General features: G+C 36.1%; 1 protein-coding gene across 1 annotated transcript in view; it reads left to right on the top strand.

The window, feature by feature from the left end:
* LOC123551132 (ankyrin repeat and protein kinase domain-containing protein 1-like) overlaps nucleotides 1-19010 on the top strand; it is a 217463-nt gene that overhangs the window by 165678 nt on the left and 32775 nt on the right. Inside the window, exon 8 of the mRNA XM_053542067.1 lies at nucleotides 869-934. Coding sequence (XP_053398042.1) covers nucleotides 869-934 — 66 coding nt within the window. The remainder of the gene's footprint in view (nucleotides 1-868; nucleotides 935-19010) is intronic.

Raw genomic sequence — 19010 nt, 5'->3', positions numbered from 1 at the left:
ATTATACGTATCATAGAATGGCTTTGTTCATCTGTCAAACAACATTTCATGTTTCCGGAATCTAAAAGTGTTATACCTATAGCTTTCAGTCTTTTGATAATAGCTAAACACCATTTGAGGGGGATCCCTATATATTGTTTTGTTAATGGGTCTTAGGTCAAGGTCACACTGTCTTTGAACCTGAAAATGATTTCTGAACTCTTAAATCAGAAAAATATAAATATACGGCTTTCGAACTTATCACAATGAATCAGTACCACAGAAACGGCGATTTCTATTGCATTGGGATCATTTGTTCAAAGTTCAAGGTCACATGGACCATATTGAATTTCTGGTAAGTTATTCGTGTATGGGCTCTACGTCAGAAAGTATTCTGTTTGAGAACGGTCCTACTAGGACCCATTTGGGGGAGCAGTTGTATTATTTCAATTCAGGTTCTTGAAACTGTTTCGTTGTATCACTCATCAAAACCCAAAACCCTTCAAAATTTAGTTATTCCCCTCCCCCAACATTTGTTTTACTTTAAGTTCAGGTACTGGTTTCAGGTACTCGCAGTATCTTTCCCCCCCCCCCCCCCCCCCCCCCCCCCCCCCCCCCCCCCCCCCCCCCCCCCCCCCACCCCTCACACACACACACCGCCCCAAGGCTCCTCAGGAATGAAAAATGAACTATTTTACTCCAGGTTTCTTGCAATTCTCAATTTGTTTCAATAGTTCCCCTTAGTAATTGCAACAAAAACTTGTTTTAATACTAGCTGTTTACAACCCTGTTTCATTCTGCTTGCAAACGTGTGTAATATATCTCTTGTTAATATTTAAAATATTTACTGTAATTTTTATATAATATATATTTTTCACTTCTATTCCAGCAAACACCAGCGCAGTCTAGCGAAACTGTACCTAAAGGCTATATGGATTATTCATTACAAATACTGGTATTTATGTTTTACTTCTTATAGGTGCTTTTGTCTACACTCAGTCACCATTATTTAATACATCCTTCTCATATTAACACAGAGAGTGTTTTTATAACTTGCTGTAATTAATAATGGGCCAGACTGGAGAAGTAAGTCCAGAGTAATGTGCACTTGATTTATCACCAGTGTCATATCTTACTATGTCTACACTATGTCTACACTTGACTAACTTTATTTCTTTCTTAAATTATTTTATATTTATATGTTATATCAGATTATAAGGGTGATAGTAATGTGCCCTTGAGTTACCAATAGATGCCATATTTCACTGTTTACACTCTAGTACCTTCGTACTGATACTTAAGCAAAGATTCTCTTGTTATAATTATATCCAGTTTAACTCCTGTACTACTACAACTAGGCATTTGCAAATTAATTCTACGTGGACTGTGGACACCTAAGACGATATATTTTCAAGGGGACCGTCTCAACATAATTTGATTATATTATGCGCAGTAGGAAATTGACTTTATAACTTCAATACGGTTGGGTTATTATATCACCACTATGCAGTAGGTGATATAAATTCGGATGTGCCTGTTTTTAGTTCGACTTTTCGAAGTAGAGCTATTGCACTCGCTCCGGCGTCGGCGTCACCGTTGGTTAAAGTTTTTGATAAAGTAAAATATCTCTGTTACTATCAAAGCTATTGACTTGAAACCTAAAATAGTTATTTACTATTGAAGTCTACACCAGGGAAAAAACAATCTTCATTACTTTGATTTGAATTTTGACAGAATTATGCTCCTTTTAATTTTAGAAATTTGGTTGAAGTTTTTGATAAAGTCAAATATCTCTGTTACTATCAAAGCTATTGAATTGAAACTTAAAATAGTTATTTACTATTGAATCTACACCAAGAAAAACAATCCCCATAACTCCTATTTGAATTTTGAGTTATGTCCCTTTTTAACTTAGAATGTTTGGTTAAATTGTTTGATAAAGTCAAATATCTCTGTTACTATCAAAGCTATTGACTCGAAACTTAAAATACTTATTTACCATTAACGGCTTCATCAGGAGAAACAATCTCCATAACTCTGTTTGAATTTTGACAGAATTATGCCCTCTTTTCACTTAGAATTTTTTTGTTAAAATTTTTGATAAAGTCAATTATCTCTGTTACTATTAAAGATTTTGACTTGAAACTTAAAATACCGTTTACTATCAAAGTCTGCACGTGGAGAAACAATCCCCATTACTCTGATTTGAATTTTGACAGAGTTATGTCCCGTTTTAACTTGGAATTGTTTTACTGGCAAAGTTCAGAGTTAAGTACTGAGAACATTCGAGCGGGCTGTCTTACAGACAGCTCTTGTTCCGTGTTTCTGTCCATCAGAGAGAAGTTATGCTACACATATCGCCAAAAGTTTTAAAGCGTGCCATGTGCTCTGCACGTCGTCATAATGTGGTGAACATTTGTGCCAAATTTCTTTAAAATCCTTCAAGCAATTCAAGAGTTACACATCGCACTCGTAACAAAGATATATGACCTTTGACCCACCCCTAAGTGTGACATTGACCTTGTTTTGATGTGGTGGACATTTGTGCAATGTTTCTTTAAAATCCCTCAAACAGATCAAGAGTTACAGAGCGAACACAAAACAAAGTCATATGACCTTGACACTAACGTGTGACCTTGACCTTAAAGCGAGCCACCTGATACAGGCGCTCTGCACGTCGTCTTGATGTGGAGAACTTTGGCAAGTTTGTTTAAAATCCTTTAAGGGGTTCACGAGTTACAGAGCGGAGTCGACAAGGAATTGTTAACGGACAGACGGACACACAGACAGACAGACGGCCAGATGAACACCTATGGTATCCCAAAATACGTCCCCTCGGGCGTATAATAACAACAGAGAAATGGAGACGCAAGCTATTACGTTTTCTACAGTTTTCATAATGATTTACCTACTGACCTACATTTTGACCCCAGCTGACCCAGTTTAGATTTTTTCATGTCGGACGACAACGACGATAGAATACGGATACATTGCGATCAGACTAGCTCATCTTTTTAACTTTGACGCAGATGCGCAACTTATAATATTAAAGAACATTTCAGGAAAGTGTTATGACGCTAGATCAAATACGTTTTGCGATATGTATAATAGAACATTTCTCTGGTGAACAGACGGACGGAAAGACAAATCCAAATCTTATCCTGTCCGGTGACATAATAAGCCAAACCTTACCATCATTATAGGAATGTTTTTCTACCAAACATAAATTAAAATTATCATGTTGAGACGGTCCCCTTGAAACAACGATCGTCTTAGGTGTTCACAGTCCACGTAGACTTAATTCGCAAATGTCTACTACCAAACGGGGATGTGAATTCTTTTGTGATTGTTGTTAGCCCGGCTTATATATCCTAAAATATGGCCGAACCTTGCACATTTTAGTAGAGACTTAAGATAAAACATTTCTTAAAGAACAATACCAGAAGATATATTCTGGATATGGAACACTCGAATCAGTCAACCATGAAAGCCTGGGCAAACTGTTTTATGACGTCATTATTAGGACTATTGAATGCGTAACAATAATTTGATCATGTATAAAATTTTATCGCCTTTTTCGAAATTTCTAATAATCTGGTGTCAAAGCAATTGGACTATATAGAGCTTCTCAAAGTTACATTAGTTTAAGAAATATCAAAAAAAGGTTACTTTTGGAATAATTTGTGAACAGGGATAAATTATCTAAAACGACGTATCACATTTCGTAAACTTTACATCCTGTTTTCAAACAAAGACAACATTCTTATAAAATAGTGTTATCAAAAAGAGGAAACAAGTGTTCATAATTAGAGTATATCGCTTTAGAATTCTTCCGACTTTAAATGCCTTTTCGGGTCATTTTAAACTTGTCCACGCATACGGGAGAGATACCCCATATTTTGCTCATTCTAAATGTTGTATATTTCTTTCTTGTGGATACGAACTAAACCTCGTATTTATGTAATAATCAATTCATACATAGATTTTAATTCGAATTAAATACTTGTCTATACTTTTGTCGCGATATATTACTTGATATAACATAATGAAGAACAATGTAGAGTGGTTAATTTCATGACTTTTTCGAAACAGAGGTACGCTAAGGGATGGCATATAAAATACTAAGAAAAGTAGACATTTTCTAATTGATAAAAAGCAAGGAACGTATATAAAACTGAAAGAAGAAATATTCTCTTAAAGAATGTTTGTAGGGCTATGTCAGAGAGATTTTATTTGTAGCGCGAAGTTGCATACAGCTGTAAACTGTATGACAACATGCATTTACCAAATCTTCTAGCGTAATACTAAGACTTTTTCAAATACCTTTCAAATTACTTCATGCACATATGTTTACTCATTTAGAAAAGTATATTGTTAGCAAAATGTCAAAATTACAGCTAATTGAAACAAGAAATATCAAATACATTTATTCACATCAATGCCTCAACCAATTATAAATCATTAAATGTTGTTGGATATAAATTTTTGGATTTCAACATTTAAATATAAAATGTATGGGAATTTTAGTTGTTTGTTGGGATTAAATTACTGTTTATGCGCCAATTGTAGGCTGCATTGTTAAGTGCTCCCAAATATTGATAGTTTTCTGACATTTATACTTTGTTCAGAGTTCTGAAAATTGGATATATTGGATATCATCTTGTCGTGGTTGGGGTGTTGTAAATTTAAGCTAAATCATAATTGTGATTTTGAAGTTATTTTGATTTTTAAAAAAATCATTATTGCAATTAAATTGTCAAATTTCATATATCAGCATAGCCTGCAGCAATAATGTGTTTCAATGAGCAAATGTCACCGAGAATTATTTATAAAAGATCAGAGTTGCGCAATATTGGACAATTACCAAGTGCACAAAAGAGACCTAATCCCATGATTATCAAAAGATTGAAAGAGTTTCGATTAATTAGATATAGAGGGCCTCGAGGATGGAAAAAATCAGATTAGACGAGCATGGGACACTAACAATGGGGTTAATAATAACAACTTGATACGGATAAAACCTGAAAACTGTACATTAGTTCAGGGGCAGAAAAACATCAAAAATATGCTCCGTCAATACACGATCAGTGAAAAAAAAACTCTCCATATGTGACTTCATCCTTGCAAATGAATTCAACATTTGTGCCATAACTGAAACATGGCTCTGTAGCTCTGTTGACAAAGCGTGCATCTGCGAACTCGTGCCCGACTGTTACAAAAGAAACATGTCCCTCGCAGGCTCGGCGAGGGCCGAGCGATTATTCACAAGAGAGCCGTAAAAGTGAACATTGTCACATCAAGCAAAGACAACGAATTTTCCTAATTTGAGTATATGGATTGCAATGTAGTTACAGGCGGACACTCCATAGGCCTACGGCTTGCCATTATATACGGTCACCTCCTTCCAAAGAAAACGGTTTAAGACAAATATTTTTCTTGAGCAAGAATAGCCCAATTTCTTAACTAAATATGCTACAATTGACAAGACCACCATCATTGTAGGGGACCTTAACTTCCATCTTGATTTACCGATAATTAGTGACACAAAAAAGTTTACAAGCAGTCTAGATGCATGTGACATGCGTCAACATGTACAAGAACCAACACATGTACTGGGCATACGTTGGGTGTAGTGATAACCAGAGATAATGATGTCACGGTTTCAAATATCGAGGTCATAGATCCTGGACTCTCTGATTCAAAAGGAAAGATGTAACGTGATCATTTTGCTGTGATATTTGACGCTAAAGCTTCCACACTTCCCCCAGTAGGAAAACTGTGTCGTACAGGAAATTACGTTCGATCGACATTGACTCATTTCGAGAAGACATACGAAGAATAGATTTCTTTAACATGCAATGCACTCCATCTGATACTGATATCGATGAATTTGTGGAGGAATATTCGAATCAGTTAATTTCTATAGTAGACAAACATGCTCCTTTGACTACCAAGACTTGGTATACCGAGCAACTCCACAAAGCAAAACATCAGAAACAAAAATTAGAATGGAAATGGCGTGAAAGTAAGCTCACAATCGATCACCAAATTTACCGAACAGTGTGCTGAAGTGAATAAGATACTAAAACAAGCTCGTGTTGAATACTATAAGGCAAAATTGACTCCTCATGTGGCAGTGATCATAAGAGTTTAACAAAGATTACCAAAAATCTTCTTGGCGATACAAATGAGTGATTTTACCATCACAGTCATCTCCACAGCATCTCGCACAAGATTTCAGTGACTTCTTTATTGGAAAGATCGAAACAATCAGAAACGATATAGCATCGCAAACACAAACTGTATCTGATTTAGATGACATAGAAACTGAATACACATGTGTCAATTATGTAGAGTTTACTAAAACCTCAGAAGACGAAGGGAAATCAGTTATCAAAAAGTCAGCGAACAAATCATGTGAACTAGATCCTATCCCAACATGATTATTAAAAGAATGTCTTGACGAATTAACACCAGTAATAACAAACATTATGAATGTATCTCTAGATGCTGCGTATTTGCCCAAAGCGTTCAAACATTCACGAATAAGACCTCTTCTAAAAACGCCAAGCCTAGATTCTAATGTCCTAAAAAACTATAGACCTGTGTCAAACTTGCCGTTTCTGTCTAAAATCTTAGAAAAAATGGTAGATGTTCGAATTGAAAATCATCATCTGAGAAACAACGAACTCCATGAAGTTAATCAATCTTCTTATAAAATTCCACTCAACCGAAACCGCCCTATTAAAAGTCCAAAATGACAGTCTTCAATCGTTGGATAAGAACAATGTGTCTATTCTTGTAATGCTTGATCTCTCTGCAGCATTTGACATTATTGACCACGGGACGTTGATTCATCGCCTTGAACGTCATTTTGGTGTTACAGGCAAGCCACTCGCATGGATGATGTCGTACCTTAGTGACCACTACCAGACCGTATGCATAGATGGCGAGCCATCACAACCAGCGCTAACGAAGTGCAGTGTACCCCAAGGGTCTGTCCTGGGGCCAAAGAACTATACAATGTACACAAAACCAGTCGGAGCTATCTGCAGAAAGCACAGACTGAACAATCATTTCTATGCGGACTATTCGCAGTTATATCAATCCTTCATCCAATAAAACAAATGTCTATTGAAGAGACATTCATCGCGTTGAAAGTTGTTTAAAGGTTATAGTAAGTTGGACGAATACTAACATGTTGAAACTCAATGCTGAACTAGAATGTGTCTATAGGACACAGGGTGTGCCCCCCACTGGTACATTTGTCACAAATAAGGGGAAATCATTCAAATGTTTGCAGTCTTAATGGGGTATAGCCTCAAAAAAAAAATTATGAAATGGATTCATTATTCTATACCATATACTTTTTGAGCTATGAGCATCACAAACAAAAAAATCACTATTTTGGCTATTTCAAGGGTCATAACTCTGTAATAACCGCTAAAATTCTCAAGAAGAATGCCAAGTGTGCAAGGTCACATTATGATAAAGACTCAAGCAAGGTTTCATGAGTTTACATTAAATACTTTTTGAGTGAGGCACATAATTAGGTGAAAATGTGCATTTTTGACTATTTCAGGGGCCATAACTCTATAAAAAAAATAGGGGGCGGACCCAGATGAAAAATAGGAAGTGTGCAAGTTCATACCATGATAAAGACTCATGTAAGGTTTCATCAGTTTATATCAAATACTTTTTGAGCTAGGCGTGTCACAAGGTGAAAAAGTGCATTTTTGACTATTTCAGGGGCCATAACTCTAGAAATAGGAGGCGGACCCAGATGAAAAATAGAAGTTGCGCAAGTTCATACCATGATAAAGACTCATGCAAGGTTTCATCAATTTATATCAAATACGTTTTGAGCTAGGCGTGTCACAAAGTGAAAATGTGCATTTTGACTATTTCAGGGGCCATAACTCTAGAAATAGGGAGCGGACCCAGATGAAAAATAGAAGGTGCGCAAGTTCATATCATGATTAAGACTCATGCAAGGTTTCATGAATCTGTATCAAATACTTCTTGCGCTAGGCATGTCACAAGGTGAAAATGTGCATTTTTGACTATTTCAGGGGCCATAACTCTAGAATTATGGGGCGGAGCCAGACGAAAAATAGAAGGTGCGCAAGTTCCTATCATGATAAAGACTCATGCAAGGTTTCATCAATTTATATCAAATACTTTTTGAGCTAGGCGTGTCACGAACTTCGGACGGACGCACGGACTGAAGGACGGACGGACGGACGCACGGACGGATGCACGGACAAGAGCAAATCTATATGCCCCCACCACTCATGGGGGGTACAAAAAACAGAATTAATCATATTTTCATCTGAACACAAGACACAATCTGTTTCAAACATATCTGTGGAAGTGGACGGCTCTGAAATCAAACAATCATGCAGTGTCAGAAACCTCGGTGCTTTCCTGGATTCGAACATGAGGATGGAGCAAATGTGAATAGTGTGTGTAGAAATTCCTATGCACAGTTGCGGCAAGTTAGTCACATCAGACAATATATCACCGCAAACGCAACCAAATCTCTAATCAACTATCTTGTTACATCGCGTTTGGATTATTGCAACTCTCTTCTATATGGAGTGAGTGAGTGAGTTGGGTTTTACGGCGAATCGACACAAAATGGTCATATATCGCCGGGAAGAAGTCATATTGCAAACGCCAACTGTAAAGCCTAAACATTGATGTAAAAATGTAAAGCATACCTAAAAACACCGTGTAAAAATGTAAAGAACACTATGAATAATGTAAAACATATCTAAAAGCATCCATGTAAAAATGTAAAGCTCTTCTATATGGAATTCCAAAACAGTCAATGAACAAACTGCAATATGTCTAAAATACGGCAGCTAGAATCGTAACCAGAACATCCACATACGACTATATAACGCCTGTTCTGCGTGAACTCCATTGGCTTCCTGTGCAATGTAGGGTAGAATACAAAATTCTAACACATACATAAAAGGCACTCAAAGATCAATCACCTGCTTATGTAGCTAACATGCTAGAAATATATACACCATCCAGAAATCTGAGATCGCAGAATAATGCATTAAAACTAGTGGTGCCCAAATGTCGAACAATGCGATTTGGTGACAGGAGCTTTCAGACAGCTGCTGCGAGGTTATGGAATGCCCTTTCATCTGGCATAAGAGAGTGCAAGACAGTGCAAATTTTCAAAAAAGCGCTAAAGACGCATTCTTTCATACAATTCTTTGGGAACTAACATCTATCTCACTGATTACCTGATTTATAATGTAGGTACTTTGCCGGCCAATTAATTACTTTAATTAAGAACTCCAGTGTGACAGAAAAATGTTGGCGATGTTTTTTCTGTGGGGTGTATCATGGATGTTCTCCAGACCGTTTATCTTCTGTTTTATTCTGCTCTGACCTGTGTTTTTGATAGGTCAGTTAATGTTGTATTTTTGTTTCATGTTTTGATCTGCCTACCTTCCAATTTAAAATGCTTGGTATCTTATTACCGTAATGTAATTTTAAGTTGCCATTTTTATTGAACATTATATAATTGTTTTTTTATGTAAAGCACTTTTGAACGTATTTTATGAAAACAGTGCTATATAAATGTGGTATATAATAATAATAATAAATTTCATAAATTTGCTTAATCGCGAAATCCACAAAAATTGGTACCCGTAAAATATTAATGAGTTTACATTAAGTGATATATAAACATCCGAGTTGAAAACGACAATTACTGGTTAGTGGTGTTAGTGAACCTGGCAAAAAATGAAACTAACTTCGATAAAACTATTTAAGGATGATCAGATACTCATGATTTAAATGGTTTCTTTTCATAGTATATGATGCTCATTGAAAGCAAACATAATAAAAATGTGTAATTTTGTTAGAGTTTTGGTGTTTGTATATGGTCACTTTAGCGCAGTAACGGAATAACTTCCATTCTAAAAAAAGAAACAAAAAAAAAGAAACAAAAAATTTTATATATATTTTTGGCTCCAAAAATGGTATATACATCTTCCGAAAACAATATTGGAAAGGACTTCGGACACTATCATATGCTTCTAGCCTACATTTTAAATGTAAATTTCTCATGAAGTATTTAAACAATACCGAAGTCGTTTCGAGTCAATGATAAACCAATGTATTAGTTAACTAATTACAGCAGAAACTGATTTGTATCTGTTCCTATCAAGATGTTTTTCTTATTTTATCTGGGCCAGGGTATATTTTCATGAAAAAAAAAATGTTTAGTTTTCGTAAAAATTTAATGTCATCACTTTATGGAAGTTTTAAATATATGAATTCCAGTCGCAAAAAGTGACAAAATCTGTTTATTTAAGGAAACAAATAACATTTTAAGATTAAAATTCTGTAAATTTAAAAATAAAAAAGAGAACGGTATTTTTGCAAACAACCTGTACTTGATTTATCTGTACACTGTTCGTAGTGTAAAGTTATTGATGCATCACACGTGTGAATAGGTATACATGTAAAAGTGACCGGTCAGTTTTATTACAGTGGTTCGGGTAGTTATTTAAGTACATGTTCATGTCTGTATAACTATGTTATAAGTGATGGCAGTTATTTGTGTGCTGTATAACATTAATACTAAGAAAAAGCAGTAATCTCACCACGGCCGTAGGGTGGGTTCTTGCTTGAGATAAGTACCAGTGACACAGATAATATCTGAGCCGCGCCATGAGAAAACCAACATAGTGCAATTGCGACCAGCATGGATCCAGACCAGCCTGCGCATCTGCGCAGTCTAGTCAGGATCCATGCCGTTCGCTAACGGTTTGTCTAATTCCAATAGGCTTTGAAAGCGAACAGCATGGATTCTGACAAGACTGCGCAGATGCTCAGGCTGGTCTGGATCCATGCTGGTCGCAAAGCCACTATGTTGGTTTTTCTCATGGCACGGCTCATTTCGCTTAAACACGTAATAAAAATGTATCCGAAATGACAGTTCTTTCTGAGGCTTGCCTAAGGAAGCTGGATCGGAGAAAGTTAAATCGGGATAAGTCTGACAACAACTCATCTATAGATAATGTTGTCTATTCAGGGCTGAAGTTGTAGGCAAAACATATTCAAAATGTTTCATTTGTAGGGCTAAAGTACGAGCAGGTCGCTGCATAAAATTCCACCTGAAACTCGGCTGGACCCGTTAAGTTTGTTTTCGCGTCTAGCCGTATTTGTATATGCCATCTGTATGGAAAGCGACTTGACATATCACTTTCGTGGCATCACACTGAATGTGAAACCGTCACTGATATGACCTGCCAAGAAGCTACTGTTCTTGACCTATGCATTACAGGCATATCAATGCCAAGCGATATTTCTGTTGGATAGACTATAGTCAGGATCAGATTAACTGCTGTGCACATACTGCTCTTTTTTGTTGTGTTTAGGCCTATTCCGCCGCAAAGAACAATCTTCAATTCAGTTTTCACAGAAGGAAGAACATGAAGTAATGAATGCGTGTGACATTTAGTATGTATCTAAAAGAAATAAATATAAATGCACAGAAGAAGATGAAGAAATATAGAAAAGAAAAATATATAAATAATAAAAACAAAATGGAAAACAAATTACATCCTCATCGCTAGTGCCGTGCGCGTCGCGAGGAGGGCATGCAGAAGATAACCTGGTGTGTTGCTAGTATTTTACAGCATACATTTGCCAATCTACTGCAACAAACAACCAGGATAAGCCAATGAAAATTTAACACAACGAATAATAATGAATTCACTGTATTTGCTTCTCTCACTACTAAACATGTATAACATGCCTATATTTGCCCTTTCAAACATTTGTATAGTATCTGAGTTACAAACAGATGTAAAAATATGTGACTATCAAATTATTTAAAATGAATATAAAAAGTATTGGTTACTTTACATTTGGGAACACCCTGTAGTTATATTATTTTGTTTAAAAGTACTGTTCCACCCCTTGCATCAACACAATCGTCACAGAAAATATGTATAATTAATATCTACATATGCTGGCCAAATATGGTGTTGATGCACGGGGGGGGGGGGGGGGGGGGGGGGGGGGGCGGGGTGGGGGGGACAATGTTGTTTAAAGCAAAATAGCTTTTATATGTATATAACAGGGTACGTAATTCTATTTAGAGCAAAAATTACCATTTTATGAAACAAATATTGAAAAATTTGACTTTAAGAAATAATCTCAAATACGTGTTTTGGTGGTATATGTAATTAAATACTTATTTCTTAGTGCTTTATTTTTCACTCTTGGAGTAGGCAAATTCATATAGAAAGTGTCCGAAGTCCTTATGTTCAAAGAAAATTGATGACTTTGATAAAATTGCAAAAAAAATGGTTTAACTCCACATAAAAATGTGTTTAGTGCAAAAACCCAATAAAATTAGTTTTTGCTAAATATCATATATTATTTATTGGTACACAAAAAATGAGTTAAGTGTACTTATTTTTGTTCAGTTATTAACATATTAGGGAATATCAGATTGACTTCTGGTGATACCTCTAGTTAGAGTTGATTTGACAAAGCGATACCAAATTACATAATTTTCTTAAATATGTACGCCCTGAGTGCATATATTATACTGAAATCATTGGAGATTAACTGAAATCCATATGAAAAATTGATACCAAAGTTTTCGTCTGCAGGCATAGAGTACATTATATGTATATTTGATCCTTCCTGGAAACCCTTATATTCGTTTCAATACCAAGAATGGTATAACAATGGACCTGATTAGACCTTCAACAAGTTTATAATTAAGACCTTTATTTACATAGATGTAAAATTTATTCAGTTTTAAAATCATGTGCTTGTATTAAGGGGGTAGGTTACCTTAATACTTCTTTGGCGCATGTCCAACCGAAATTAAAAGCGTTGAGACTGGTTTATTTAACGAACACAGCTTCGGCTTTTAATTTGTATTTCTTCAATATCCATGAGATTAACAGCAGCATTCCATAAAAATGTCAGACGAAGGGTACTGCTGTAAGTATTTTAAGCTGTGAAATTTATTTTAAAAATGCAAATAACAAGAAAATATTATTTACGATGGATATAAGATGTTTTTAAGCTTCATTAACAAAAAAAATAATGTCATTACATACTTGCATAAGAAATTACGGTAAAAAGCAAGATATAAGGTATTAATGTTTAAGATCTCTGTTGCCTTGGTTACTTTAAACGTTAAGAAAAATAGGGTACCGTGTTTTCATACATAATTGTTAAAAAATGAGAGAAAATGCATTACCATGGAAACACGAGCCCAGTGACATATATATTTTAAGCTTATATTAGAAAGCTAACGCGCATACTAGTAAAATTATCAATTATGCAGACTTCTACGGATAGCAATGAAAACCAAAATATACTGAAAAATATTAAATATCCGTATCTTCTTTCTTCTTTCTTCTTTCAATATAAAATACCTTGGGAGGGTCATGTACTTTAAACCTGGAACAAAAAAAAAATTGTACTTGAAGGGACAGAGATAAACGAAACTGAGTTTTGTAGCAGTTAAAACATTAAATTACACGAAATACAAAAAATTACTGCTGTTCAACTAATTTGAATTTACCCTGGTATTGAGGTATCCTACCTCCTTAACTGATACAGTCATGTTGAATTTTGTGTAATTGTAATGTATTATCCTATCATTTTTTAAGGATGTCATGTTCTTTTTTGTGTTTATGGGTATATATAATAAAGTTGATCGACATAGCACATCATTGTTTTGTATCCAACCAGACAGAGAGTACTATACAAATTACAAAAATATTGAATTCCACACATTAGTTATGTATTGTAATGTAAAATGAGTAAAACATAGTTACAAAGAGGCTGTACATGCTTAGGTAAAATTATGAGGGCCATAAGGGGGACCTACAGATTAAGTTTATGTATGAATGCAATCCAAACATTACATGTTTATTTTATATATGATTTTTTAAAGTATTGGACCCCTAATAGTAATGTTTAAAAGATAGCATTTGCTTGGCCTATTCTTAAAGTTGACCATGATTTGCACTTTGTTGCAAATTTTAAACAACTTTTACCATGACTATTTTTGTAAATTTTGTATAGTATTTCCTCAAGCTCAAGTAGAGACAAATTTCAATGTGATGGCCACTTTTAAAACGTTTGCAGAGAATTCATTACATCATTAATTTTGATAAAAGAAACAACAAACTATTGTTAAACAATTATAAAACACAAAATGAAACTGTAATTATCATTTTTTCTAGGGTGCCTCAAGTAAACATATTTAATGATACAGAATTCTAACTCTAACATTGAAGAATTAAGGTCGAATCCTGTGGGTCTGTTTTGAATTTTGCTCACTTCATTCAAAACCAACCCTGGGGCAGAAGTAAAACATACCTACATTTCTTCCACAATATGTAATCTAAAGAATGAAGGCGAAATAAAGAACTTTTACCGCATGTAACACAGTATTTTTAAAGATGTCTCACTCTACCCCTCTTGATTCAGAGCTAAATCCACTTTGAACAGCCAGAAATCGCTTACAAAATGAAACTGTTCCACATTATTACAATACATCCATAATAAATATTAAGTTTTTGTGGGTCTACTATAAACGGTGACAATATATTAGGCACCTCCAAGCAAAGTACTACTGTAGTAACTGGTTCCTGGATCTTCTGTGGTAACTCGATTTGCTGCACTTATAATAGTTGCTGCTCTCACTAGAGATACTTCCCAACCTGGACTTGCTGCACTCCCAAGATTTGTTGTGTAACTTGGACTTGCTGCGCTAATTGGACTTTCTGCACAAATTGGACTTGCTACGCTTACTAGATTTGCTCCTCTGATTGGACTTGCTGCGCAACTTGGACTTGCTGCACTCGTTGGACTTGCTGTGCAACCTTGAATTGCTCCTCTCACTGAACTTGTTGCACAACTTGGACTTGCTGCGCAACTAGGACTCGCTGCGCTTATTGGACTTACTCCTGTTTATGGTCTTGCCGCACAACCTAGACTTGCTGCGCTTACTGGACTTGCTTCTCTTAATGGACTTGCTGCGCAAGCTGAACTTGCTGCACCTACTAGACGTACTCCTCTTATTTGACTCGCTGCGCAACCTGGACTTGCTGCGCCTACTGGATCTGTTCTTCTTATTGATTCGCTGCGCAACCTGGACTTGCTGCGCTTATTGAATCTGCTCTTCTTTTTGGACTCGCTACGCAACCTGGACTTGCTGCGCCTATTGAATCTACTCTTCTTATTGGATTCGCTGCGCAACCTGGACTTGTTTAAACAACTTTTACCGTGACTATTTTTGTAAATTTTGTATAGTATTTCCTCAAGCTCAAGTAGAGACAAATTTCAATGTGATGGCCACTTTTAAAACGTTTGCAGAGAATTCATTACATCATTAATTTTGATAAAAGAAACAACAAACTATTGTTAAACAATTATAAAACACAAAATGAAACTGTAATTATCATTTTTTCTAGGGTGCCTCAAGTAAACATATTTAATGATACAGAATTCTAACTCTAACATTGAAGAATTAAGGTCGAATCCTGTGGGTCCGTTTTGAATTTTGCTCACTTCATTCAAAAACAACCTTGGGGCAGTAGTAAAACATACCTACATTTCTTCCACAATACGTAATCTAAAGAATGAAGGCGAAATAAAGAACTTTTACCGCATGTAACACAGTATTTTTAAAAATGTCTCACTCTACCCCTCTTGATTCAGAGCTAAATTCACTTTGAACAGCAAGAAATCGCTTACAAAATAAAACTGTTCCACTTTTTTACAATACATCCATAACAAATATTAAGTTTTTGTGGGTCTACTATAAAAGGTGACAATATATTAGGTATCCTCCAAGCAAAGTACTACTGTAGTAACTGGTTCTTGGATCTTCTGTGGTAACTCGATTTGCTGCACTTATAATAGTTGCTGCTCTCACTAGAGATACTTCCCAACCTGGACTTGCTGCACTCCCAAGATTTGTTGTGTAACTTGGACTTGCTGCGCTAATTGGACTTTCTGCACAAATTGGACTTGCTACGCTTACTAGATTTGCTCCTCTGATTGGACTTGCTGCGCAACTTGGACTTGCTGCACTCGTTGGACTTGCTGCGCAACCTTGAATTGCTCCTCTCACTGAACTTGTTGCACAACTTGGACTTGCTGCGCAATTAGGACTCGCTGCGCTTATTGGACTTACTCCTGTTTATGGTCTTGCCGCACAACCTAGACTTGCTGCGCTTACTGGACTTGCTTCTCTTAATGGACTTGCTGCGCAACCTGAACTTGCTGCACCTACTAGACTTACTCCGCTTATATTGACTCGCTGCGCAACCTGGACTTGCTGCGCCTACTGGATCTGTTCTTCTTATTGATTCGCTGCGCAACCTGGACTTGCTGCGCTTATTGAATCTGCTCTTCTTATTGGACTCGCTACGCAACCTGGACTTGCTGCGCCTATTGAATCTACTCTTCTTATTTGATTCGCTGCGCAACCTGGACTTGTTTAAACAACTTTTACCGTGACTATTTTTGTAAATTTTGTATAGTATTTCCTCAAGCTCAAGTAGAGACAAATTTCAATGTGATGGCCACTTTTAAAACGTTTGCAGAGAATTCATTACATCTTTAATTTTGATAAAAGAAACAACAAACTATTGTTAAACAATTATAAAACACAAAATGAAACTGTAATTATCATTTTTTCTAGGGTGCCTCAAGTAAACATATTTAATGATACAGAATTCTAACTCTAACATTGAAGAATTAAGGTCGAATCCTGTGGGTCTGTTTTGAATTTTGCTCACTTCATTCAAAAACAACCCTGGGGCAGAAGTAAAACATACCTACATTTCTTCCACAATACGTAATCTAAAGAATGAAGGCGAAATAAAGAACTTTTACCGCATGTAACACAGTATTTTTAAAGATGTCTAACTCTACCCTTCTTGATTCAGAGCTAAATTCACTTTGAACAGCAAGAAATCGCTTACAAAATGAAACTGTTCCACATTATTACAATACATCCATAAAAGATATTAAGTTTTTGTGGGTCTACTATAAAAGGTGACAATATATTAGGTATCCTCCAAGCAAAGTACTACTGTAGTAACTGGTTCTTGGATCTTCTGTGGTAACTCGATTTGCTGCACTTATAATAGTTGCTGCTGTCACTAGAGATACTTCCCAACCTGGACTTGCTGCACTCCCAAGATTTGTTGTGTAACTTGGACTTGCTGCGCTAATTGGACTTTCTGCACAAATTGGACTTGCTACGCTTACTAGATTTGCTCCTCTGATTGGACTTGCTGCGCAACTTGGACTTGCTGCACTCGTTGGACTTGCTGCGCAACCTTGAATTGCTCCTCTCACTGAACTTGTTGCACAACTTGGACTTGCTGCGCAACTAGGACTCGCTGCGCTTATTGGACTTATTCCTGTTTATGGTCTTGCCGCACAACCTAGACTTGCTGCGCTTACTGGACTTGCTTCTCTTAATGGACTTGCTGCGCAACCTGAACTTGCTGCACCTACTAGACTTACTCCTCTTATTTTGACTCGCTGCGCAACCTGGACTTGCTGCGCCTACTGGATCTGTTCTTCTTATTGATTCGCTGGGCAACCTGGACTTGCTGCGCTTATTGAATCTGCTCTTCTTATTGGACTCGCTACGCAACCTGGACTTGCTGCGCCTATTGAATCTACTCTTCTTATTGGATTCGCTGCGCAACCTGGACTTGCTGTGCCTACCGGATCTGTTCTTCTTATTGGAATTGTTGCGCAGCCTGGACCTGCTGCGCAATCTGAACTTGTTGGACTTCCTTGATCTGCTGCTTCTCCTAAAGTACTGCGCAGCTTAGACTTGCTGCGCCTGCTAGACTTACTGAAACTTTTAAGTTTCGTAAGCGACAATGCTGGAGGTTTATTTCTGAACATAAATTTATTTCTTTTCTTTTTTTCTAATTCGTTTCACATACAAATACAAAACGCGCGAACCGGATAGAGAGACACCATTGTGACGTCACGCGAAAAAAATAACAAACACAAAATGGCGGCAAATTGTGTTTGTTTTATCAAATAAATTGGTTATTTTTGACAATAAGTCTTGAAAGAAGTATAAACTTACTAGAAAAAAGGAAAATATGGGGGAAAAATTGGTCCCAGTGGGGCTTGAACCTACGCCCCCACCCTGAAAATTGCATAAATAAACATTAAGTCTAGGGAATGACTCTAAGTATGCCGCACAAAATTTTATTTTGGCTACATTGTAAGAAATATAAGATATAATATTTGATGTTTGTCAACAAAATCCGTTTTACATTCTCTCTAAATGAGGGAAACTTTCAAAACTGGTTTTAAAATCAAGTCCCGTGTGATAAATTTGTTCATGGATAATATTAATATCAAATGAGATGTAAATCCAAAAATAGAATCCGATATCCGAAGCTTTATTCTACTTGAGCTCCCAGGGATGAACAGTGTCAGCCATTGGAAGAAAATACGGAATTGCAATTTTAAGAATATAATACAAATATAATGATGTATTAATAGATGCATTAGTCATATCTGCCTGAGTATCTGGAGAAAATCTAAACATATAAATCAGTTAAATAAAATAAAAACAATTCTGCGACAAGTGATGCACAATACGTTCCCATTACCTGTCGGAAAACTGACAAAAATGCTCTTTAATAATAAGAAGAGAACTTTTAAAACCTCGTTACAGGTTGACAAAGTATACTGTTTAAGAATGAAACTTAAGAATGTTGCTTTCTTCCTGGCAAAGTTTCTGTTAAAATGGAATACAATGTAGAGACATTATATATGGGAACCTTGTAATTACTGATTTTGAATTTATCTAGGATACCGCCAGAATATTTCACTGATTAAAACGTGTTTACCATCGTTTACAAATACTTTAAAAGTATGGCAAAATGTTAACGATATTCTCCTAGATATATTCAAAGTGGGACAAGTGCTTCAATATAGGACAGTTTTGGTGATCATGTATGTATATGTAT

The sequence above is a fragment of the Mercenaria mercenaria genome, chromosome 4 (assembly GCF_021730395.1).
Source record: "Mercenaria mercenaria strain notata chromosome 4, MADL_Memer_1, whole genome shotgun sequence".
NCBI classification, from domain to species: Eukaryota; Metazoa; Mollusca; class Bivalvia; order Venerida; family Veneridae; genus Mercenaria; species Mercenaria mercenaria.
The sequence above is the reverse complement of the archived record's forward strand: the minus strand, read 5'-3'. Positions and strand labels throughout refer to the sequence as shown.